At 36.9% G+C, this 27,513-nt stretch overlaps 1 protein-coding gene across 1 annotated transcript in view; it reads right to left on the reverse strand.

The window, feature by feature from the left end:
* The window catches only part of FRS2 (fibroblast growth factor receptor substrate 2), a 52,149-nt gene that overhangs the window by 9,463 nt on the left and 15,173 nt on the right, over window positions 1–27,513 (reverse strand). The window contains exons 2-6 of the mRNA XM_059846934.1: window positions 9,242–9,347; window positions 6,743–6,834; window positions 4,735–4,921; window positions 1,508–1,666; window positions 540–703 (exon numbers count right to left, since the gene is read on the reverse strand). Coding sequence (XP_059702917.1) covers window positions 540–703; window positions 1,508–1,666; window positions 4,735–4,921; window positions 6,743–6,808 — 576 coding nt within the window. The 5' untranslated portion in view covers window positions 6,809–6,834; window positions 9,242–9,347. The remainder of the gene's footprint in view (window positions 1–539; window positions 704–1,507; window positions 1,667–4,734; window positions 4,922–6,742; window positions 6,835–9,241; window positions 9,348–27,513) is intronic.

Below are 27,513 nucleotides of genomic sequence, written 5' to 3' on the forward strand. Positions count from 1 at the left end.
TGATTTCACAGCAACAGTGGTGAAACACTAGAACACATAGCTCAGATTCTGTGGAATACCCTTGCCTGCAGTATTCAAAACATGACCAGGACAATGCTCTGTGCAGCTGTTTCTAACTTAAAAGCTGTTTCTAACTTTGATCTAGAGGAGTGGAGGTCCCTTCTAACCCTAAATTATTCCATGACTTCTATTTGGCAAATAGAAGACTTACATATAAAGAAGCTTTTTGACCAGGATCTCTCATTATAATGTACAATTACTCATGTTTAAAAATAGCTGCTGAAATTTTTGAAAAGAGTATAATGCAAACACATACCTTCTCTATCTTTATTTTTATATAAAATATGGGTTCCTCAGCAAGCCATTCTACAAAGTATCATTTTAAAGAGGCAAGACAAACACTTTTCTAAGGTAGTTAAAATACTGTAGGAATACTTTACACCTGACACTGAAACGCAAGTGAAAGCCTACAGAACAATCACTAGAAAAGTCTGAAGTAATGTAGAACCTCAGTTGTACAAAGGGAAAAAAACACCCACTTGCTCCTCTGCTACAAGTAAAGGATGTGTTGATTCTTCACCGACAGAGGGGAGGCGTGCGCTGCCGACAGAAGGGTGTCTGCTGGAAGGGTGTGATGAAGCATCTCCAAAAGATGGGTATCTGGGATAGCCATTGGGTAAACTTTGTGCATTGAATCCAGGAGCTGATTCAAGGAGAAAACAGCCAAAACCATATTAAAATAGAACATTTTACTGTATATGAATAAGATACTTTTTATCTTAAGTTTAATTTTCAAAAGAGAAAGTAAAATATGTAAAACAATATTAAGTATTCACAAAGCTCAGTTTTGCTTGGAGGAAGGAAATGGAAAACAGAACACCATCCCAGTATTTACCACAACACATTTATGAGGCAGCCACTGAAAACTAGATGTATTACACACCCAGTGAAGTCCCTCCAACTTCTCTTTCCCCCATTAGCATCTCCACCTGACAGAGACTCCTTTATCTAAGCTTCCATTTCTCTGAAATCATCAATAAATTGGAATTCCAAGTTTCAAATATCAAGCCATCTGCCTGAGATTTCAGAAATACCAGAAAATTTTAGGGAAATACTTCACTCATCCATTCACCTACTCAGAGCAAAAGAAAGATTCCAAACCAACTGCACATGTGATTTAAACAGTATTTTTTCCCCCTAATAAAAAGTTTGAAATATTGCCCAACATTAACATTTCTCTGAAATGCTACAGGTAAAGCATGTTGACATATCATAAAGCAATTCAATAGGTGTATTCATAAGTGTTCGTATGCAACAACTAAGTTCCCAAAACTTACTTCTTAAAAATAATCCTCAGCAAGTACCTTGAGAGAATGCATTACTACCTCTTAGCTTTAAATTAGCCTTCTTTTTAATTACTTAAAGATTAAATTCAAATCAAATGCTATTTTCAGCTAAGTACCACATTACATTCAGGAATGTCATCTGACAGTAGAACCATACTTACTGGTAGGTGTTCGAGGGGTTCTTGGTACTTCCAACTCAGTTTGATGATTATTCCTTTCTACTACTGGTTCTTCTACCACATTTATGCTATTATTCTGCATTATCTCTTGTAACATGTTAAATAGCTCTTCTGCCCGGGCACACTTAAAGGCAAAGATTCCTATAAATACATGCAAAAAAAAAAAAAATTAAAATCCTGTAACTCAGAAACGTGCCCTACAATAGATATAACTTATAGAAATAAAACTGGAATCCACATAATGAAACCTGTTAAAGAAGCAAAAGCGTTATGAAATTTTTTTTGCACCAAAACTCACAAAATTACTGTGACAACCTTTAAAGTGGTTATCTAATAGAAGAATAAGGTTCCCATGCACCAAAAGTTAAATAAGAACAGAAAACAGATTCAGTTAGGAGCAAAACTAAGTTTTGAAGGCTAAATGAGGGGAAAAAACAGTTGATTTTTTTTTAAGCCAATAAAAAGGATACCTGTTAAATAAATATGTATTTCAAAAAGCACTAAATGAAACTACAGTGGTGCTACAAAGTTGTATTTCCTAAATCAGATTTCTATTAAACTACCATAAAAAAAAAGATACCTGCACAACAGAAAAGGATTTAAACATTGGATATTCAGTTTCTTTAAGAAGACTAAAATGAAAAGCTAGTAAGACAAACTGTGTGAAACAGACAGTAACAAACTAATTGCTTTAGGCTAAAGGATAGACACAGAACACAAAGTCAGCAGCAATACCATGTATTTTGTGTGTGTATTGTGCCACTTTGCCTTTGAACAGCAGAGAGTGTCCCAACTTACCCTCACCAGCAAAGTCGCAGCTTTGGATTATTCTTCCATTGAAAGCATGAAGTTAAAGTTGACACGCTTGTTAAACGTGGGTGCAGGTGCTCATGTTTTAAAGTGAGTATTACAATCTTAAAACACTCTTTACTGAAAAGTACCTACCTATATAGCCACTTCTGTAAGTGCAGTTATGTGAATATGGTGGCAATTACTACCATGGTATCTTTATTTAGGAATGCAGAGCTGGGACAGATCAGAACCACCAGAAATGTTTCACAAGGCAGAAGTTCACACAACCCCAGCTGGGAATACACCAAATGGGCTACAAGGAACAAAGCTTAGCTATTAATATGCAGCTGCTGCACTGAATAAGTGTCATGTTTGCAACACTGCAGCTATAGAACTTCTACTACTATATGTCCCTGACCCCTAATCCAGCCATGCACAATAGTCCATGTTTAATATTTTGCATATTTCTGAACATTCACACTGGATATTTGAATCTTAATGGACAAAACTCAGAATTTTAAAAAAATCTAGGTTCACAAACTTTAAAAAGCTCCCAGTATGTATCTGAGAAATTCAGCTGCCTTTAAATACATTCAAATTAAATACAATGTGATCTGTCACACAACATGGTGACATACCAACCTCTCCAGGTTTAAAAGGCTGAATTATCTATTAAATGTGCTCCCAAGACATGTCTGCAGGGTTTTTAATACCTAGCACAAACTCAATGTTTCACCATCATTGCTTCTCACAACTTAACAATAGAAATAACTTGATATTAAAGGAAAAACAGAAACAAGAATACTGACTAACGTAAGAAGTTGCTGGGCAGTATTCAGGGAATTCTCAAATGAAAAACTTCTTGGTCATCCCATGAAGTGAAGATGCAGTTTTGCAACTGTGCCCACAAAACCCACTCTAGGTCTCAGGAACAATGTTCCATTGCAAAAGGGCAGCAGAGAACATTTTCTGCCAGATTTCTTTTTTCCCAATATTCACAGTATTTTAGTATTACATAAGGAAGGCAAGAAACAAAAGAGGGAGGAAAGGGTTGCTGCTTACACAGCCTGCTTAATCTTGTTTATAAAAAAAAGGGAAAATTAAAAGGAAAGCGGAGAAGTCAATTAAACTTGGAGTAAGATTTTGCAGACTTGCTAACAGACTGTAGAGAACAACCCCCAAATTAGTATTTCAATTAAGTATTATTAGTATCTGTTTTCAATGTTCAGAAGAAACAGTAAATTCAACTGCAAAATCCATTAAAGTGATTATCTTCAAAACAAAGTTTATTACTTTAAGAATTATGAAAAATTAGTTTAGTATGGAGTATATTTCAATGTTTGAAAACATCTCCATTTCTCATTAGGGGATGAACTGAGAGTGCCTTTTAAACTCCCATTAAAAAAAAAAAACCAAACTTGTCTTCCTTTATCTCTGCTTAGACAATGAATATTGACTACGTTTATACATGATCCAATTCTTCCATCTTTCTGACTTTTTAACAGTGAAATTAAAAAACAAAACCTGTGATTTCTCAATGTCTAAAATTATTGAAAAGAACACTGGTAAATGCCAAAAATCCAGAAGAACATTGGAACTTAACTTCACAGCATATGAATGCATAAGAATTCCAACCACACACAGCTATTTCACAGTAGAAAGATGCAAACCAAGGCTGAGAGCTCAACAGAAACAGCTGTTCCCTCAGGGACTGCTGCAGGGAAGAGAGAAACACCTGAATAGTCTCAGAGGCAGCCAACCTTGGCCAAGGCAGGCATGGTCTGGGTACTGGAAAGGTAACCATCTTTTTCTGATGAAAGCCACTCAAAAAATAACTGAGCATAGCTGAAGTATACACACCTCATAGGAAACCATCAAAATTTGAGAATTATGTCATTGATATTAATGAAAGTGGTATTTGCTTTAGGAAGAGGGTGAAACACAAGTGCATGACTGAAGACAATAATAAGCTGGGGACATCCTGTTCATATCAGTGCTCCAGGCTCTTAAAACCTTAAAAATAGAGAAGCTGTTGAATTCTGAGGGCATTCCTCCACACTTTCAGATTCTACTGCCTCCCCAGGAAGTCAAGTCAACCTCTGAGGCAGGAGAATTTCCCTGTCAAAACCACTTCCTAAGCTGACCAAAAGAATACTGACATAGAACCTTGAATACTCACATAGACCTTGAATACTCACATAGAACCCTGAAGTCCTCCAGACCTACAAATACCAAAAACCACATGCAACTCAAATCCTCATTCTACCCAAAGACCATTCCTGATAAGGTAATTTTTTTCCATAAACCGCATTCACACACAGAACTATAGCCTTTATAACTCTTGCCAAAGGACTGGCAAATATCTTCCAACATCAAATAAATTTGCAAAAAGCTTTAGGTACAACACTTCCACATACCTTGTCCAGTCTGACACCTTCGACCACTTTCAAAAGAGAAAAGATTTGAGTCATAGCCATAGCGACGGAGACAGAGGTAGTGCCATTTTACAGAGTCCCTTTTACGGGTGTACAAAACTAGTTCTGTATCTGTAAGTTCCATTATGCCAGAACCCAGTTCATTACCATCATCATCCACATTAATAACCTATAAAAAAGAAATTAAAAGGAATTAGGGAATTACTCTTTTGAGAAACAACACCACTTTTAATAATCTTAATGCCTGGCTGGTAGACTCCATCTGTGCTATTATGTTAGTTAAAATCCTTGAAGTGAATGAAAAAAACCAAAAAAAGAACTTAAACTAGTTTCTGTTTAAATTCTAACCCAGAATTTTAAAAATTAAAATAATACTTATTTAATAACAATACAAATGAGGCTGCCTAACATTACTGTAAAAATCTGATGAGAAATTTAAACTAGAAAAGATTTGTAAGTTAAATATTTTTTTAAACTGGCTTTATGTACATATTCTAGTATTCCCACATGGATAAGGCATACCTCAGATAATGGAATCTTTCAGAGCCCCATTTCTAAAAAAAAAATATTTGCTTTGTCATATAACCCTGCTTACAGTTGGGAAAAGGAATGAGAAAGGGTAAGTGGCTCCAAGATAAAGCTTCCTTCACATACATGTATAGCCTTGCACTGTGCTGAATCACCCAACAGTTTTAGACATTTTGCTGCCTTTTTAAAGTCAACAAATAATTCAAATACCTTATAGTTATCTTGTGTGAAAAAATGTATCTAAAGCTAAGCTCTTGCTCTTTCTGCTTTTAAGCCAGTTTTGAGGTCATCTGTATCCTTTATAGAATTTGGACAATATATATTTCTCCTCTATTTTACCTCAAAATGCTGCTTTTTGGAGGATTCTTTCTTAATCAATAAAAAAGCTACCAAAAAAAATCCCTACAGAATTAATGTTACTCCTTAAAAAAATACATTTTCAACTTGAAATCTAGTCAATTGAAAAGAATTAGGAATCATTTCATCTGCCTGTGAGGCTTATGCCTATTTTCCTCATTTTGCAGATTACATTCCTTCATCTCTCCCTCCCCTACCCCCCCGCTAAACAAACAATAGAGAAATCCTACAAGGAGAAAAATAGGAACTAGTTACACAAAGTGATGCATAAAGAACAACAAAACAGAAAAATATTTTATCCTTCAGCTTTCCTAACTGATAATATTAAACATTTCCAGAAACTCCCATGGCTTTAAAGCCCATTTCATGGCTGCCCTTAGGCGACACATGAATCAATTTTCACTATGGAAGCATTACATTCCTTTGTCAACTCAGAGACAGTCTGGAGCACAGAAGCAAATCTGACTTGTGTGACCTATGCAAAGGTATGTTGACTTACAGTCACTGACTTCAGCTGCTTCATGCTTTGCAGGTCAAGCACATGAACGAGTGTTCGCAGGCTAATAAATTCCAGAGATTTTTGAGACAAAAGGGCACTTAAAAATAAAATTTCTCCACATAAAGGACAGAAGTTTTCAAAATGTATAATCAGTAGTGACCTTCAAGTCAAATCAGCAGTCCTAAAATGTTCTACTGATGACCCCACATTCAGGTTCATAACCACACTTCCCCAAAAGCTATTTACTCCCTTATGCTAAGGACTCCTTTCCTAACGTAACCTTCTATAACCTTCCACAGGCAACACCACTTACTTGGGCTCTACCAACTGAAATGGAGAAGGATGAAAATCACAGGCTTCTTCTCTTTCCTGAAGATCAAAACTGTCCTAAAAAGCCTACCCTGTCTAGGGAATTCCTGTCACCACTGAGAAGAGAGGGCTTCTCAAAGGCGCAAGAGAAACCTTTAGCCACAGGCACCTGAAACTGCAGTGTTTCAACTGTTCAGAAATTTGTACTCTATTTTCATTACTTTTTTTTTTTAATCACAGATGTGGTCTGTAAGAAAACAACAAAATAGTTCACAGCACATCACACCAGCTGCATACCTTAAACTTGTTTCGGTGGTTATCTGGGACAGTTTCTTTATCTGGACAGCTACAACAGCTACCCATGACTTCTTCAGAAGACCATCTGATCTCTAAAGGGAAAAAAAAAAACAACCAACAAAATGATCATTTAATTGAAGTAAAAATGAAGTAACATCAACAAACAACCCAATGCAAATTACTCTGACATACAATTCTTCGTGATGAATCTTCCGGTCGCATTTAATAAAAAAGTCAACGTAGATACTACAAATATGATAGTTAAATTTGTATTTGACAGTAAGGAGTGGCAGCACTGAGCTGTTAAAGTCCTACCAATAACTCAACTTGAGGTTACTACCAAACAGACTCGTTTAATTTGTCACCTTAATTCCCATGGTAGCAGCTTGGGAGGAAAAAATCCCAACCACTTATTGTGTGAGATTTTCATTTCCTAAACCAGGATTTTACACAAGAGAGCTATCTGGATTCCAGTTCCATCTAAATGAGCACTCCCTGGCTCAAGAGCACAGCACTAGAGACCCCCTTAGAAGCCCTGGGCTGTAGCAGGTTACTAGGCACAGGCAACACAAAGAGCCCATATGGCAACCCTGAAAGGCTGCCCTGGCTCTGGCAGCTCCAGGGGTTCCAGGAGGGGTTCCAGGCCTGCAGGCAGCCCTCTGCTGGCAACCACGCAGTGAGGCTCTGTGCTTCCAATTTAGAATATTTCCCATATGGAAGTGTATATCAAACTATGTAATCAAAGACAAGGGAAGGAAAAAAACCCACATTCAACACAAATATTTTAAAACTTGGGGTTTCCTTATTTCTGTTAAGTTCCATTTGGATTAAATTGTTACACATTCGTTTTAAAACAGTAAAATACTCAAGTAACACTGAACAGTATGGCTAGAGTAATGAAACAAAAAAAAACCACCTTGATATTTTTGGTATTTTCCTTTAAAGACTTCTGTGTGCATGGCAAAACTTTCACAAAACAGTTTAATAAAATGTTCACAGAACGAAGTCTCACAACTTGCTGTTTCATCCTCTACCACCATGAAAAAGGAGTTAAGTCTCACATTTCTTAAATAGAAGAAAGTCTGACAAAAGAAAACTTACCCCATTCACATAATTTTTATATTGGATAAGAACTAAAATTTTCACTACACAAATGAAAAATGGGGCAAAATTCTGGGAGAGAGCTTTTAAGTCAACAAGAGAGAGACAACACTAGAAATCAAGAAGAATGAAGACAGTATGGACTGATAAGTTTTCCTGACTAGAGGGGAAAAAATCCAATGTCATCATCTTAAGAAAACCATTACTTGGTTTCTACACAGGCATTTGTATTAGCACGCAGCAGTAGTGTTCATGTAGCTCATTAGTCTGCTAAGGGATAAGATGCAAAGAATACAATGAAGAGCAGTTAACTTTTCCACTTTTTTTCATCAGAAAATTCACTCAAAAGAGGTACTCCTACTCTAGAGACTCAATAAATCAGCCACCAAGAATCCCCTGCAGAGGTAGCAACACTGGTCCAATTAATCTAGTGATAAAGAGGCAAAATACCAGACACCTAATCAAAATCATGGATACTTTAATGTCATTTCTGTCCATAACATGAAAACATGCATTAAAATAACAAAGATTTTTTCCCCAACTCAAAACTAAACTGGACATTGCTTGTTTGCTTCTACTACTGCAGAGAGAAGCTATGCTACACACAAGCTATTTTTTTTTCTTTTTGCATTGTGAAGTTTTGAAATTTTAATAGTAGTAGTAGCAGCTGTAGTTGTAGTAGAAGTAGTTGTTCCTCTTCTGTTTAGAAAGGGAGATACAGGTAGTAACACCTGATCCTGGTTTCCTACCCCAGCACCCCTCAGTGCCTCACTGCAGTAGTGTTCAGATGTTTTTGTCAGTCTGCTGCACGGTGCTGTTTACCCTGAGAATCCCCATCTATGAAGAGCAACAGGTGACAATAGTCTCAGTGCAGATTAACAGGGAATACTCTGGTCCATACAATGTACTTGCGTATGCCTCAAGCAGCTTTAATAAATATGCATGCACTTAATAAAGCTCAGACTTAGACCTACTCAAATGTTTTTTGTAGTGAAAACAGAACTACATAGCTGCATGCTATTAGTATCAGACTTTCTAAGCATTCAGCATGAAATAAGTGACCAAGCCTGCTTCTTTAAAAAAACTTTTAAAAAACCCCAGAACTTAAAATGCAAAGCACTTTGGAGAAAAAAAAAATCGCCAGAGTTGCAAGAAGGAAGCTGTAGTATATTGTGTATATCAAGATGTTTGAAACACAGCCTCTGTACCTCAGGAACAACAAAGAAAGGGTATGTAATCAATAATCATACAAGCTTGTTATTTTGTCTCAAGTATGCTCTACTATTAATATTTCAGAAAACCAAGAACTGAAATGCTGCTTCAAAGGAGAGATGTGAACCAAGGCTATGAGGAAGGAATGAAACAGCTAGGGAACTGGCAGAATTAAAAACCACTCACCTAGATTTGGCCATTAATATTCCCAGCCTCTGCTGCAGCATCAGGGCTTCTGTCATACTCAAAGTGTCATGCTGTCTTGTCACAGAACTAATCATTGGACCTAGAACTAGAAGGGTAAATAAAATTAACTTTTTTTTCCTTGTTTTTAAGATGCCAGTTAGTAAACTAAGAAAAAGACATGCTTTTGTTTATAATTATTTTGTGAGTATTATGTCAAGCGAGGTCTTCATGTTTTAGATAAGACTGATCTCTGAGTTGCCCTGGCAATTCAATGCTATGGAAGAAAATAATCTGGCACTCCTTTCTGCAATGCAGCCTGTCACACGGGGGACTCCATTCATTCTCCACTCACTGAGTACCCAGTTCAGTGTGGAAATGACAGATGTGAAGCTCCCGTAATCCTCAGTGCATACCAACCCAACCCAAACCAAACCACAGCAGACAGACAGAAGAACATGTACAACTCACTCTATTTAACTCCCTCTCGCTTATCCTACTGAACATACACAAATGCTGACTTGTATGGCTAACACATCACCCTTTCTCTGCTTCCCTCATGATCCTTGCTCCATGACATTAACCATAAATTGCTTGCTTTTACTTCCCCACCCCCTGGATTATTCTCACACTCGCTATCCACTCACATTTAACACTTCAAGCTAACTGCTGCTTCCATCACGCTAACAGCTGGCAGTCTCTGTTCTCAGTTTGTAAAATTGCCGAACAAGCACTTGATGTTTCCTTTGATGCTGCTTATTAAACTCAACAGAAGAGCTAATTTCTCAGAATAATACTTTATTATTATGTCCATGCAAACTTCTTTGAGACCACTGCAGCTTAGCTAATACATTTTTTACTGCAATTCTTTGTATTCATCAGCTGTTCCCTGTCTTGCCCCTGGATTAAAATCATCTCGGGAAACCAAAGCACTCTGCATTTTTGCATAATATCACATGTAATGTAGTCCTAATTTCATCCCAGGTCCTAGGCATGATTATATCAGTTGCAGAACCCTCTTACTTGTGAAGGGATTGTGTAAGTGATTACCAGAAATTCAACACTGGGAAATGCAAATATAACACCCCCAGCAAAGGAGCTCTATTTGTTAGCAAAGATCAGTCACATAGTCATGCAGTCCAATGGAAAGTCTAGCTGGACAGCTATCATAAAGTAAATGAAACATAACTGTTTGGAAAGACTTAGAAGTGCCAAACCAAAAATACAACTCTATTGTATGAATCCATAGCATACCCACAGATGTAGTAATGTATGCCACTAGGCCTCCTCTGTCAAAAAAGACAGAGTAAAAGCAGAAATATGCTACTTAGACAACTCAGCCTGAAAAAAGGAGCACACAGAGCATGAGTACAGAATCATAGGTGACAAAAAGAAGATAAATAAAGCACATCTATTTTCCAAATGTAACCATTAGGGAACAGCAGTTGACATTATTTGGGGGGGGGGGGGGGGGTTTAAACACATAAAAGTTCTTTTTTGCACATGGTCTGTAGCTAAGCTTTGTGATCTGCAATGTCTTGTGGGAATGAGTTCCAAAATGTTAAAGATTCACAAAGTAAATTGAACAAATGCAAGCTCCACGAAGAACTTTTAAACTTGACAATGTCATATCTCGCTCAAAAACTCTCCAAGGTGCAGATGCTTAAAAGGGTCTTAAGGAATGATCATAAAATGTTCCTTCTTACTATTCCCTTCCCTATATATTTACTATTGGCTCTCAGAATTTACTATTTTTACTATTTTACTATAAAAACAGGATACTGGAAAACCTGATACTCCAAGTGTGACCCAATAAAGCCATTCTGATTAACCTATATGGATGATATCAACTCAGCATAAATTTGTGAGTGCTCTGCAATAAGACATTAAAAAAAGGAAATCATTAACAACTTATATTTAACTTGAAACTAAACCCTAGATTTCACGAAGGTACCAAAAGGTGAACTTATTGAACTGGCTGACAGAGATGCACTTTTGCATACAGTTGTGTACCTATTCCTCTGCAAGGTCAAGCTTTGGTTATGGGACGACCCTACCCAATCTAGCTGGTATTATTAACCTGTGATTTTGGTCAGGTTAGATTTTTGCTGACTTAGCATACCAAACCAGCTAGCATAGACTCTAGCAAGTGCCAGAGCCAGCTGGGGACAGAATCACAGCCTTAGTCACATCCACCCAGTTTTCAGAAAAATTAGCCACTTTACTAACTACTGGGATTGAAGTTTACCAAATCCCCTACTAAAATTTTCAGAAGAGGCAAATGGTAAGAGGGAGCAGAAAACCTGACCCACCCACTCTGGTGAAATCTTAGGAGGTAGTCATTAGAAAAATAATTAAAATAAAAATGTTCATAGGCAAGCTATCCTAATGCAGGTTATGTTTGCACTGGTCTTTACCTTGGTATTTTTCTAGCACAGTTTTAAACTTTTTTATATGATTTGGCTACCTAAAGCAGAGTAGCCTATTTCAGTTACATAAGAATGATTCTTAAACAATCTTAATCAGAGTTTTATTAAGGATTAAAGAAAGCACACAAACTTGCAGCATCTAACTTCTTTTAAATATAAAGCAATAACAAAATTCTCCAAACAGTTGCTTCCAATCACAAGTTGGCTGTTTATTCAGTTCGGGACTTTTTAGAATTTTCCCAGATTGCAAAATATTTACTCAAACTTAAACATACAAGAAGAAGTAGACATTTCCACAGTCACAACCCTAAGTTATGTCTACAATGTCAAATTTAGTAGCTGTAATTTCCCACTCACAAAGCATGAGTGATGGTTGGGTGCAGTCCTGCAAGGAGGGGGAAAGGGATGGAGGGTGTCTTCTGCTTGTCCCCAACACATTCATTACTGCATTGCAAGGTAAACATTCCAGGCAAGAGAAACCAGGACCGACACTCATCTAAACCTTGTTAATGGGAGGGAAAGGAAGGAACTGCTGTAACTTCACTAAGATTTAATACTTGGCCTTGTGAAGTAAAACATGGCTCTTTCCCTCACAGATTAAGCAGGGCCAACAAATTATGCTAATCTCTCAGAAGTCAAGGAAGACAAGGCATCAGTGTAAACAAGAGTAGATACTTTAAAAAGAACAACACAGTCAAAAGCTTGCAGATATTCTAACATTTGCAATTCTGCAGTCTCTCCAGGCTGGGAATGATGCGAACAAGGCATGCATTCCCCTCACACAAGAAAGACCACACGGCCATGCTGCTATCCTACTCCTCATTTGCTCAAAGTCACCCCAGTCAAGGCAGCTCATGGTTGCAAAGCTGATCTAAAAGCTGGTTTTAACTTAGTTCTGCACGCTCTGGATGCGGAATCGAACATTAACTTCAGGAGATATTTTCTTACACATAAATTCCTCTCACAAACCTCCTAAAAATCAGGCAGAGAAAAAACCCCAAACCATAGCACACTTCAGAAGAGGCGGGGAGAAGCAAGGGTGCCTTGTCTGTTAACCCATCTTTTGCACAGTCTTTTCAAATGAAAAAGTGACCTTCCAAAGCACTAGCTTGCCACAGTGCTAGGTCCTCTGCTATGTCTTTCCATTTAGTGTGTAAGAAACAGAGTCCAAACGTTGGTTGTATAAACTGCATCTAAACTAGACTCTAGGAGTAAATATCACAAACAATGTGCTAGACAATTGAACACACTGAAAGAGACAAAACTAACTTGGATAACTTCCTCCCAAAGTTCAAAATTCCTAGCCCTTGAAAATTTGGATGTTTACATTTTTAGAGGGATTCAGAGAAGTATCCCCTATTTAGCAGTATGGTGAGCACGAGTACCCCTGCCCATCCTGCAATCTCAGATGCAAATAGGAAGTACTTGAAGAAATCACATCCAAATCTCTACAGATACATTCTAACTCATTTTCTCATCTCAGTTTCTGAGCACTTGTTGAGGTCAATGGTTTTTCTACAGCAGGTGATAATTTCACCTGGAAAGTGTTGCCTCAGAGATTAAATTGAAACTGAGTGTAAGTCTGAACATTTCAGGTTATACAAAGAAAATTTCTAAGTAAATTAGAAATTTTAACCAGACTAGTCACTACAGCAAAGCACCAGAGTAGTCACTACAGCAAAGCACCTTTCAGCTTTCCACATGAAAGAAATTTTGCATGAAAGTGTAAGACAGCAGACAAATAAGGGAAACCAATTTCACATATAAGAAAAATGTTATTCAGCAAGACAATGACTGTTTTATTGACATGCTATTCATTTCAGAATATAGGTGAAGGATGCTGAATGGTACTGCAGACAGTCTTTTGAAGTTTGTTGGTAGCTGAAAACTGCCCATTTCACAACTGGCTAATGTAACAGATTAAATGAATAACCTCTGTACCAAATGTGATATATCCTAGGTCTTCAGAGTTGTGATGTAATCCATGCTGGGAAATTCTACATGATTTAAGAATCCTGGTATCCTACTCAGACTTAAAATAACCTATACTTTGACCTTCTGTTTATTTTGGCTAGCGTATCTTCACTGCCATGAAGCCAAGTTTTTCAATTGGAAAACAAAATGTTTCTGGTACACGGACTCCCACGTACCAGATCTCACGTGCACGTAAGAGATGAAACACCAAAATAAAGTTAGTAATTATTGAGTGTGGACTTAAAATCCAAGAGCTTTATTTGCCCAACGGTCGAAAAAAGAACTTCCTTGCTTTAAAATTACCAAAAAGAAAAAAGGTAAAATCTGTACATCGGCAATGACTGACTTGAATGTCTGGAGTCACAACTGACAAAAGAGGTGTGAAAGCTGGAATGTTGTCCCATGGAAACACAGGGGCTAAATGGCAATGAGTGTTCAGAAGAACAGGGAGAAACCCCATGGGAAATCCAGCAAAAGAAGCACAAAATGTCCTCCTTGCCTGCCCACGCCTGCCACCATCATTCAAATCCACTCATCTTCTTTCAGGTGTTCTGGAAGGCCCCTGCCTTGCACAGTGTGACAAACAACAACGTAACAACAATTCACACCCAAGAAGCAAATGTGTTTTGGGAAGAAGGTGCTTTAATATTAAAGCAAACTGAACTAGGGTCAGACACAGTCCTTGCCCTTCAACCACCTGGCAACAATTACTAAGAAAATTAATATTGAAGGTGCCTCAGTACCTTAGAAGGATGAAAAAAGCAGTACTAACAAACCATAGCAGAGTTAAAAACTACAATGAAGGAGATCCAAGAAGAAGCTAAACATGCTGAGAAATAGTTTGGTGCCCCTGGCTGCAATTAGGGAAAACAAAGTACTAAGGATTGAGGTGAAGCTGCAGAATCTAGTTTATAACTTTGCTTATGCTAACAGGTGGAGCTTTCACTCAGTATTTTTATTAAATGAGCATGTTGTCGTACTTATGATTAAAACACAGCAATAAATGTACACCCTCTTGTGCACAATAAATGTACACAAGTTTTCTCTCTTTAGCCCTTTCCAAAGGAAAAAAACAAAAACAAAACAATAAAACTGACACAACCCAAGCTAAACTGTAAAAGCTTTCTGGCTCCAATGAAAACAAAATTATTGCAACCACACACCAGCTTGAGCAGACCAGCTTGCCATTTCAGTGCAGTGCCCTCAGAGCCTCTCTGAACACGCCCTGAGGAGGCTGATGCAGGATCACACCAGAACTCGCCCTCTCAGCAGCATTCCTTTGCCAGCACCTTCTGCTGCTGCCAACTGCTTGCTCCTCAAACTCCAAGGAGACTTCTTTTTCCTTACTCCTGCTTTTTAACACTCAGATCACCTCACAACTTGACCTGTTTTGCTGCATGTGTTTCCATATATTTGGATTCAAAATGAACAACTTTTAGTTTCATATTTATTAGTGCCACATAAAAATAGTCAATATCATTTAATAAAACTAAAATGGAATAAAATGAAGCATTGGAGCCTTGTTGTTTGTTTAAATTCCGAAATAGCAACTGATCTTGAAGAGTCATTATGCAAAAATTTAACACGGTATGCTACTATTAAATTAATTCTCTACAGTTCTCCTTAAAAGTGATCATTTCAGCAAAATGCTCAAACTTAGGTGAGATAGTTAAACATTTGCAGGAACACTGTTCAACAGTAATTCCTTGAAAAAACATATGCTCATTCTGACAGAAAAGCTTTTATTTTCACCACAATTACCACAGAAGTGAAGATTAAAGACCAGGTCAAGTAGCTGAGCTAAAATGAGCAGAGAGAGAACTGCAGCAGGCAGCAATGTTGTGCCAACCCTAAACACTTCATGGCGTTTAAGACCAATTTATGCAACAGCAATCCTACACCTCTCCACTTTGCTCTAGCACCATATTGTAAGAACTGCACTGCCTTATCCTGAGATGTGGTACCCCCACACTTTGGCCTGTCCCAATGCAATATAAAGGGTAATCACACGTTTCATTCAGGTACTAGGTTGGTACAACTGTTCTATTCAACAAGTGCACACAGACACACATACACATACAGCCTTAAAAGCAGTTTTAAATTTTCACCTCAGTGCATTGTGAAAACTCGAGGTTTTTAATGAACAAGAATAATCTCAGCACATTTTGAAAACTCTAGGTCTTTAATGAACATGAATCTTGAACAGGAGCACAAATGCTGTTTGCTTCCCCATCCCCATTAGTCCTTCTGAGGATGTGGGACATCGTTCCTTGTTCTACTCTTTAATCGCTCTCCAAAAATGATCCTCTTACACTAAACTTCTAGAGAAACAAGACTTATGTTTTACTTGGTATCATTTTTAAAACAACTTACACACATGCAAATATTTTTCAATTTCTTAGTAAAACAATTTCTCCAGATCCACACCACCATATTGTTTCCTGTGAATGTCTGCCAGATTAACTGCATCCTTTCAAAAGAAATAGCAGAACATCAAACTCCAAACCATGGCATTAGGTTAAACAAGCAAGCATTATAAATTATTTTATTTTTGGAAAATCTGAATCTCTTTTAAAACACCCTTTAAGAAATAGCATATACTGAAAGCATCATTTTTACACAACAATAAACTAGCAGAAACGGGACTGAAGTTTTAAGAGCTGTGCTATGGAAATGCTTTTTGGATACAGGATCAAGGAGTAAGGCAAGGAGATGGGAAAATATAGTGGAAGGCTACAAACATTGAATAATGGGGCCAAGGAAGAAGAGAGAATCTAGCTTAATTCTTGAAAAGGAAGCCTGACTTAAAATTGTTTAAATAGTGAGTCAGTTCTCCAATATTTAACCACAAATGCCTCATACAACTTGAGGCCTGCTGCTCTTGCCAAGTTTTCAAAAGCCAGTAAAGTGCCAAATCTTGTCATTAAGTAAATGGCATTGAGTTTATATTTTGCAATATTTTAATCCTTGAAATATTGTTTGTTCAAATATTTCAGGAAGGGTTAAGTTCTGCTTTCATGTTTTTGACATGTTTTACACACAATTTTCTAATACATTAATAGAAACTACTCTAGAAAGCCTACAAGGTCTTTCTTACTGAAATATTAAGCAGATTCAGTAAGAAGTTATCAAAACTGAGACCATGCCACTGTGTTTTATTAAAATAAATAAATAAACAAACACAGTTTGTGTATCATTTTAGCATGTATTCTCAATATGTGCCCTTCTTCATCTATCCATTGCTTGCACTATCAGCAAGTTCTTAGCACTTGGATGCAGGGAATCTGGCCTTACCTGAACATCAAGCTTTTATATATGGTTTATATTTCTTGGAAAACTGACAATCGAATCCTCCCAAGATCTCATTAAAGCTATTTAAAAAAATTGCTTGCCTTCTTTAATTATCATTTTTCCATTTTCCACACCAAACTCTTCCTATCACTTTTGAAAGGCTCTCAATTTTCTTCATTCTGTTTACATATCTCCTCATGTGCTTCTTGTACGTTTTTTTCTTCCCACTTTAAGGAGACACTCTTAATTTAAACTTACCTAGCCTGTGGCCCCAAATCATTACATAAAAGGGAAAGATTAACAACAGCGAGTTACACCTCTAAATCAAAACCATGGAGATTGGTCACTGAAGCAAAAAAAATCCACAGTCTTAGGGTATCTTTTGTCACCACTGAACTGCATCTGCCAAAAAGCAGGTTTAAGTTAAATTTATTTTCTTTGTATTCACAGTGAAGAAGAGCATAAAAGCATTTAGTTAATGTGGCTGATTTGCTAAATCATGCTAACTTGATTGCGTAAAAGTCTGTCTGTGCTTTGGGCTACACCAACTCATTAAAATTCTGATTATTAGGACGTGCATGGCAGATTTAAGTAAAATCCAATTATAATCACATTTTTGCATCCAAGAAATTATTTTCTCCTTTTCATTGTTGAATCTCTTACAGTCAATTTTATGTCATTAAACAACTACATCTTTGAGTACTTCTTTGTTAGGGATTTAACACCTTCCCCACTTGTCTAGTTGATCCATGCCCTAAAAATTATTTTTCTATTTGAGACAGAAGCTACTAAATACTAGTTTGATTTACCTGTACAATGGAGAGCAAAGTTTCATTAGGCAAAACAACCTTTATTCATAGTCCTCCATAATTAACACAGCTAAAAGGTCCACTTTCTTATATTATACTTCCATGTGTTTAAAAAGCTCCATTTAGGGTCTTATAAAATGTGTCCTTCTTGATCACTGCTGAAACACTACAGAAACATCTGTATTAGTCTACTTCTCTCAATACAAAGCCCTACAAAGATTGATTCTGTTGTGGATGATTTACATCGCATTTGACAACTGCTGTTCAATGTTAAGATCAGGCACCATTTTGTTCTAACAAAGAATAAATGTACCTTTTTATAAATCCATATTGTCTGCTTTGCATAACTGTCCTTGTAGTATTTTGAAAAGCTATAAAAGTACTATTAGGAGAAGATGTATCAACAGAAATGTGGATGCCAGCACGTGCATGTCAATATCCACACACCAGAACAAGGAGCAGGACAAAGATTAAAGCTTAGCTTGCCCAGATAAGGAAGAGCACCAGGGGAGCTCTAAGGAATTCCCACAGGAGTGCTCCCAGCAGCAAGGCCTGATCAGAACAGCCAGCAGTGGAAGAGCCTGCAGCCTAACATGAGTTTGCATCTTACTGTGTATATTGTTCCTTTTCCTGTTACCACATTCCCAAAACAGACTACTGACACATTTTTAAGACATATGAAGTAAATAAAACAGAAAATTAACAGATGCCCCTCCTGTGACTCATGGAAGCTGAAGATTGAGAAAAGCATATCACAACATCTCATGATGATTAAAACACATAAAAGACCATGCAAAAATCATTTTGACATTACCAGTCAAAAAAGATGCCAGAGATGCCATTAAGATTTTACAGCTTTTTCTTGTCCTGTGTCACTCATAAGGGATGCTGGCTAAACCACCTTGGCACAAGTCCGGCTGCATGGCGAGCAAGTGGAAACAAGAGTGCAAGCAAACTAAATCTGTCAGAGAATGCATCTCAGGTAACTTGAAGTGCAGAGAAACAAATATCACCTTGCCCTGCCATAGGATCTTGCACTGAATTTTGTTATGCCATTCTTCTGATAAAGATAAAACTAAATCTCTGATTGCTATGGTAAAATAACTGTCATAGAACCATTGGTTTCATTACAAAGTTAGCTTGAGTAACCACTTGCTCTCTTTTACTTTTCCACATAATGAATTGTAATATAAGAACGAACATATGGCTTGCAAACACAGCCACTATTTAGAATTCCTCAGTAACACCAGCTGTGGACATCATTATTTGCTACTATTAATATAATTAATTTTTTTCCATGGGTCACCTTCTTGAATTTCTATTACCAACTCTATCTTTATTTCCTGGAAGAGTATGGCCTGGGATGACAGGATTTGAGATGGTGGGGGAAAAAAACCAATCTGACTTTCTTCTTCTTTATGAAAAATTTAACTCCTCCCAAGACATTACTGTAGCTTAATCTTCAGGCACTTTACTGTCCCATATATTTAGACTGAAAGACTGTTTGTACAGTGAAGGTGCCCATTTTGAAGAAAGGACTTTTTAGTCAACTTCTTGTGTCACATGACATTTAGAAGCATTGGGACATTTGACTACACAGAAAAATCACATTCTATTTCTTGAACTGAAATTATCTCCTATAGTCATAACTGGCAGATATTTAAGGATAAAAAACAACCTTTTTGGATTTTTATTTTCATAACACGTGCATGTTTTCTAATCAACAACTATGATGCCAGAAGGTGTGCACTACATGCTCTCACAAAGCAATCATATCCAAGATTTGGATTCATAAGTACCCATGAAGACTGAATAGGCAAGAGTGACACAACTAGGTTAAAAAAAAAAAAAAAAACAAAAACAAACAAAAAAAAAAAACCCAGCCTCCTAAGTGAAAGCCCTAAAGAAGTGCCCTGAACTTTCCCAGCACAGGCACAGTAGCCTTAAGTTTCAGCTTCAGACTAACTTCACACACCTTCTCTTCTCCTGGGCCATGGGGAATTCCAAGCACTGCAGAGTGTCAAATATCACCTGAAACACTGTAGCCCTCAAAGCCTGCATACAGATGTTTTGTTTCTCTACAACTGCATTCAGTAGTGATCTCTACATGCTCTATGAGTTCATGCTGGCTATATGTTTCTGTATTATTTTGTGACTCAATTTTTTGTGCTTCAAATTTCTGTAACTTCTAGATAAGAAGAAAGAGGCTGATGTAGTTTAAATACCACACTAAAACTCCAAGCCCTTTTGCATATGGAAAATAAACAGATTTGATTTATAGCTAGCATGAACAAGCTTGCCCTTGCCCATCCATTTTGTTAGCATCTGATGGCTATATTGAATGCCCATTTTCTCTCATAAAGAATTAATTCCAGAAACTGCTGAAGATGCCAAAACTTCCCTACCTTTACTAACCATGACTACATCAAAGCAGCACCCACAGCACTCTTTGAAAAGGCTATCAATTACACAGCAGGGTCTTGTCTTTACTTGAGACTGAACTCTCCAAAATTTACCCTCCACAGCTACACAGTTTGTGTGTTTTTCTGATGAACTTCCACAGTGGTGGAAAACATACATTTGAAGCTTGGGGGGGGGCAGCACGTGTAGAGCACTCTACATTAATTCTTCATATTTATATGATTCTCTTTTTCACAAATCACTCCTCAAACTGATCACATTCTGTGATACTGTATGCCAGCTGTGCTATTTAATGGATAGTGAAGTAGTACCACTTGGCAGAGATCATTAGCTTATAAAGTCAAAACAGTAGCTCTGCTGTTAATTTTTTTTTTTTATTAAACCTCAAAAAGGCTTTGCAAGCAAGAAACCAAAACAAATGGAATTATGAAGCTCTAAAACCCCTGCAGACCTCCATGAGAGCTGTCAATTCTGAGGCAGTATTGGCTACAGCAGACGAGCTCTCTCCTTTATGAAGAGTCCCTATTCATACGTTAGCCACCATCTCCTAAACCAGCAACCCTCAAAATGAAGCTCGAAATCTCAAGGTTCAGTTCATCTTCCCATCCCTCTTTTTCTCTCCTGCAGTTCAAGCAGCTCTTTGCAAGAGGCAATGGAGAATTGCAATGGGATAAACTGACTTATGTTCCTCCTCCAGCTAATACATCTCTACCTATATGTATGTAAAATACCATTTATTTCTACTGAGATATAAAATACAAAATAATAATAAAATCCCATGACCACCTGAATTCCAGCTGTCTCAGATTTTCCTTTCTAGAAATATTTTTTCAGTTACCCATCACTTCCAAACATCAGCAGGTCACTCATAACTGCTCACAGTTTTCCTTGCTCAGCTATTTTTTTTTTAACCTGGACCAGCTTCCTGATCAGGTTCACCTCATGAACAGTCAAACACAAGTCAGGGGCTGGCACTGTTTACACCGACAGCACCACAAAGAGAAATGTTCTTTGAAACCCTGCCTACAGATACATCTTTGCAGTTACTTATTCCATGTTCCAGTTAAGTAATCAGTCACATCTTACTGTAAAAGAAAAGTCACAGAAAATCCGAAAGAAAGGACAGAATAAAGAAGAATTCAGATTTAGATAGGTTCTGTTAAACAGAATGATTAAAAGTTATGGTTCTGACCAATCCACGGGACAGGGAGCTTAATTCTAAAGCAGTTACAACAAGCAAAATGGATACTGCTCCAATACAACAATTTTCCAGAAGAAGACAGGTAAGTTTAGTTAGATAGTTCAATCAGCCAATTTGCTGTTTCAGAGTATTAGAAGTCTGCCCAAAAAGGACACAAAACCCAGTCATTTGCAGATGCTGAAAGTACAGCCCTTTGTGGGTAAAAACTCTGCAGTCTCTAGCAAACCAGCACCACTTGTTTAAAAACATGAAATGTAATATGACTTGGCACAAATCCCATTTAAATAACAAACCCATAAAGCTTGCTGGCACTTACTTAGAAAGGAGTGGAAAGAAAACAAAATCTATTCTAATTCACTCAATTCTAAGAACTAGATTTGTATTTTAAATGTAGTATTTATACATGACTCAACATCTTAAACTAGACTTCAAGTACAGAAGAATGCAAGTTAAAAACCAAATCCAACAGATAATTGACTTACTAAGCCCCTTCTAGATTTACTCTCTAGGTGAAAACTCAAAGCAGTAATATATATATATAAAGTACTGATTTTCTTTGTTATATTTCTCTACTCCAGCTTATTAGCATTTCTGCAGTGCACTATATATTTTACCAGCTTTTTTTAAATAAGGGAAATTGCTTCTTACCACTGTTAATATTCAAAATCCTGTAAAGTAGTTACAGCATCTTCTCACCCCCTATAGCCCATTTCAACTACTCAGGGAAGTCCAAGGAATGATACACAAAAAGCCTAAACCAGCTAAACTGAACTACCACTGTCTGCAGAAGAGAATGGCTTTTACTAGTTACCATAACAAAATACAGCTTTATTGTGTGAAGAAATGTAGTCATTTTTGAGGTGCTCTCATGTGTATAAGAGACATGGGATATTACCAGATTCCTGAGCTGTTTTATCTTAAACAAGTTCTAGGATTAGAAGTTACAGTTAATAAATATTTACACACAAAAATTATTGGCTACGTAAAAAAAAAGTTTACCCTTCAAGATGAGATAACTTGATAGAATATTTGAAAATGAAAAAACCTTTTAAACCCATTAATTATAAAAACTACCAAATAATTAAACACAGAATAAATACATGATAATTAATGTCTCCAGTAAAATGACAAGAAAACTGCTGGAGCTTTGATGTCATGAAGAGCTCCAAGATGAAGGTTAATAAACTTTCTGGAATACATAATTAGGTAGAAAGTTAACAGGTTGCAATAAATGGGTGCGATGCAGTGTCTTATCAGAACACAAAGGAGTCAAGACAGGTTCATGCATGCTAATCTTAAGCAACTTATAATAAAGAATAAACACTGGCATTAAAAAATCCAACCAAACAAGAAAAAATCCCTTTCTCCAATACTTATCAATTTTCAAAAGCAGTTTCAGAATAAAAGCTACATTTGAACCGTGTGCTGAAATATATTCCTGGCAAGAACTAAATTGTGCCATAACACCATGTGACATACTAGACTGACATAGATTACAGAAGCGATTACTGAGGATCTTAAAAAAATGGAACCATGGAAATAAAACCAATAAACACAATACTATGAAAGTATGTGGATGTTTGAATAGAAAAATTACTATGTTTGCTACATAGCAAAGCTACAAAGTCTGAAATGTAAACTTTAAGGTTTCATTAATGTAACTGGTACTGTTAATCTTTTATAATTACTTACTTTGGTATATTTTATAATGACTTTCACATATTCATTAAAGGAGAAAATGTCACTGGACTCTCTAAGAGAAGGTTTTGCAACAGCAAACAGTTCAGGTAAGATTTTGATATGACAACTGATTCATAAAACATGATTACTGAACAGAGTGTTTGTTCCTTTTCTGTCTACCTCAGTTACTTTTTCCTGTCTTTTCTATAGCATTTCATCTCCACATACACCTCTGCTGGCAAACACCCTGAAAATAACAACTGACCCTTTTGTACCAACTTTGGGCGGTTCAGTAAATCAGAAGGGTGATCAGTAATAATCACCACACTGCCAGTTATTCTGTCCAGTGGAGACAGCATCAGATGAAGCCAGGTGGCAGGACCAGAGGCAACTAAGGCCAGGACCTTTTGTTTCCAGGACACCAAAAAGAATCTCTGTACAGCTCACTGATGGTCTTTCCTATGTTGTTGAGAGGTGTTCTTTCTGTTACAGTCCTCATCTCAACTCCTTGCACCCTCTCCTCTGAGGAAACTTCATCTCAGCTATCTTCCTCTTCCTCATCAACTCATCCTAGCTCACATTTGGGAATTTGCTACCACCATTGCTGTCAATCTACAATAATCACTTATATAATGTAGTGTTCTTGTTTTGCATGCCTGTCTTACCCATTTAGACTATACTCTAAAAAGCAGTTGGTAATACCTGCCCTAATATTCATACTGCAGCCATCAGAGGAGATGTGACTGCAGCTGATCATTACACACAGTGCCACAGACACAAACACTCTCAAATCCAGCACCAGTTCCTTGGCAGGAACATCTCTACCAGTCTAAACTGGTATCCCCATTTTATGGCACAGCTATCTTGCTTTTATCTGTTCCCATGCAATGAAAATATTCTGCATCTAAGAACTAGCCATGAGCAGATTCATTTCAATTCTGTTAAAACACTGTTATGCTTATAATACAGTTTAAGTGCCTTGTACTTCATCCTTCATTTGTGTACAAGTTATGAGGGGGTTTCATGTGCAACTCTACACTTACAGAGGTAGTACCTGATATTGTACTGCTTATAACCCTTCTAACCCCAAACCATGAAGACACTAAACACACTTTTGAATGGCTAAAGGCTTTAAAAGGGAAAGTGTACAGTTTGTCAATAAACTTAGCTTAAACAAAGCTTCCTAAAAAACTACAGCTACACCTTATTTACAGCCAGCATAGTGATGACAAATACGCTTTTTTATTTTTATCTTTAAAAAATTTCTCTGCAATAGTTCAAGAGGCAAGGGAAGAAAACATAATGGTGGAAGGCCTTGAAATAAAGAAACTTTCAAGACATGCTGTACCAATTAGTTTACTTTTCTTACAGAAACTGTGTTCTTGGAGATAATACAACTAGCAAGTCCAAAGGTCCATATTTAGGAAACTCAAACATGTCCTAAATATTAAATATTTTTAATGTTACATATTAATAAAGTATTTAAAACATGTTCTGTAACTGCTTTTAGAGTTTTGCTCATACATACTAAGGTAACAAGAGGCACCCTGTCATGAAGTCTCATCTTTCCCTTATACTCTGAAAGCTGTAAAAAAGAAAGTCTTTGTGGCAAAGAGAAAAGGTGAGTGAAGAGAACACATACCATCAAACATTTCAAAGAACTTACTGCCTGGCAAACAAAGTTGAGCCCTAATCAGTATGGATTAGACTATAAATAACCAGTGAAAACTTTAATGAATAAATTAAAGTCCTTTAGGAGGACTGATTTCTACCAAACGCACAAAAATTTTCTCATCAATCTGCCCAAGTGATCCAACAAACTTGCACTTTTGGATATAGGCATGTTTTGGAAATACACTGGCAAGCGTACCTGACTGGTTAAAAAAAATTTGATCATTACTTGTATTGAAATATCCATTAATTACCTACTCCCAAAATACAAAGAATGACTCCAGTTAACAGCCTCTAAAGCAAGAAGTTCAATCTCTACCCAAACTACACAATAAACTAGCAGAAGGACATGATCATTTGTACTCATCAGCATGGTGATATGGATGCAGAGTCCCTGAGCATGTAGTTTCTCTTTTCCAAAGCTTTACTACACACCAGAACCCCCAGTTACCCAGTGTCACTGATTTTAAGCATGGCAGATTTTACATGTGGTCTCAGCATACATAAAGCCAGTATTTGCTCTCCTAACTGAAATAGCTTGTTGGTCTTCACTTCATAAAAAGGAACAGCCTCTTTGAGCTTTCTATAAACTTCAAGGCAGAAACTGCCTGCCTGTGCCTCCATCTCACCACTGCTACTGCTGCCTGTGCTAGCTAGATAAATCCTCCCACCTGTAAATATCAACATGGATCCCCAGAAAGCTGTACCAGATCTGTGAGAACTAAGAGAAAGATTATAATTTTCCACTGAGTTAAGAGATGGTCCCCTCAAACCACCACTTAAAAACAACCAGACAAATTAACAACAGCCCAGACATGTATATCACACTCTGCATTTCCCCATAAAAAATTACATATATACACAATATGAACCATTAAAGGATGCCATTAAATGGCATCCTTTAATTAAAAGGGTTTAAATGTATTTTCCAAGTCATCCCTTAAACTTATTCCCTAAAGTATTTTCCAAGTCATTCCTTAAATCCACATCTTCAATTACCAGAAACTGATGCTTCCAACTTCAAAATACTGAAGTGGTCTTGCTTATTTAGTCTATCCAGAAAAAGACATGAGTACAAATAGCAAAGCCAGATGTTGTTAATAACATCTAATTAACACCACAAGGTTCCTACTGATTCACTGCAACCCCAGACACCTGGGGTTTCTGGTGTTTTCATGCAACCAGGATAGATAGGATGTTTCTGAGAAGAACAGAGAAAATAAGTGAACAGCTGTGTCTAATAACACCACTCACAGTCAGTAAAGCTACAAGTTAACATAAAAATTTAAGTTTCTTGTAGTAATATTTCAATCATTCTGAATTTAAAAGTCAGCAGAAATCCCAAATAATTTTGCATTTTAATATATTCTGCACATCCAGTTACAATACTAATCTAGGCAGAATGTACCCAAAAGTCCAATTATTTTGCAGGTAGCAACAAATACTTAATATGAAAAGGAAATACAAAGGTTAAAACAAAAGTGTGCCTTTTCTACTCCTATAAGCTCGTGTTAATAAGGGCCATCTTTTATGCCAAAGATTTGAACATCACAGCCAGACAGTTGAAACAGTGAAAGCTCTTTTGACCTTATACTCAAGATTAAAGCTAAATTTCTAGAAGTTTTGAGTTTCTTTTGAATATTCTCTTTCATAATTAAAAAAAGAAAATCCCACACATGACATTACATGTGTCCCAGGAGCCATATTTAAGTACATGCGATACAGGAATTAATGGGAGGTAGGAAGAAGGATGTTAAAAAAAAATCCATAAACAGAAAAAATTCAGTTGTATTCTACTGAATATAATTTTCATTATAAGAAGCACCTTAACCACAGTGTTTGATTTTAGATACATAAAGGGAGTAACTTAAGATTACTGTACAACTTTAAAAGAAAAAAAAAAAAAGGCCTAAATAGTGAATATTGGTAATCAAACAGTTGTGTAACGCTCACTAAAGATTAGGTTGGGCTGCTCCATAAATTTTTACACTGCCAAGTTCTGCTTGCTTGCCTGAAAAAAAACCCCCTAATTTCTTCCTACTGTTGAGAAATCACAGGGAAGTCCAAATGACTCAATACTAATATTTACATACCCATGTCCAACTCCACTTGTTCTTCTTTATATGTTGACACCGAAGCCCAAAAATGCCAAAAATAATAATTTCTAAAATTTGTAATTTTCTCTACTGCAGTTATGTCTACTAGAACTGACATTATAAGAGGCAATAACAAAACACATCTCTTTCAAAACCAAGCCTGTGTTTCTGAGGTAATACAAAGTCAGTTTCTATCAAGGGTGTATCATTGCCTCACATGTAGAGAAAATAGCTGTATTTTATCAAGTAGTGTGAAGCTTTCCTTTGGTAAATTAAAAAGTCATTGTGAGGTGGGATGTATTAAATTAACTGCTTTTCTTTCTCAGAATGCTATTCTGTGTTCCCCTCAGATAATCTAAAGGTGACAGCAGCTGAAAGACATGATCTTTCCTGCTCTGGCCATATTCTAATCAGCCAGACAAGCTTCAATCCCAACTACTGCCCTGGTCTTGCAGATCAAATGACCACACTGTGACCAGTGCCAACAAAAGGAAGGCTGGACCATGATGCCTAAGGAGAAATCAGATCCTTCTTTTTTCACAGCAGGTCACACTTCAACCATCTTAAAGTCCTCATGAAAATAAAGCTTCATTATAATATAAGATGATAGGATCAGAATTTGCTAAAATAAATTAACCTGTGTATCACTTCTACAGAACCTTACAGAAAATCGAAGGGAAATGAACCAATCTGTAGCCTCTGA

Source organism: Haemorhous mexicanus, chromosome 5, assembly GCF_027477595.1.
Source record: "Haemorhous mexicanus isolate bHaeMex1 chromosome 5, bHaeMex1.pri, whole genome shotgun sequence".
Classification (NCBI taxonomy): Eukaryota; Metazoa; Chordata; class Aves; order Passeriformes; family Fringillidae; genus Haemorhous; species Haemorhous mexicanus.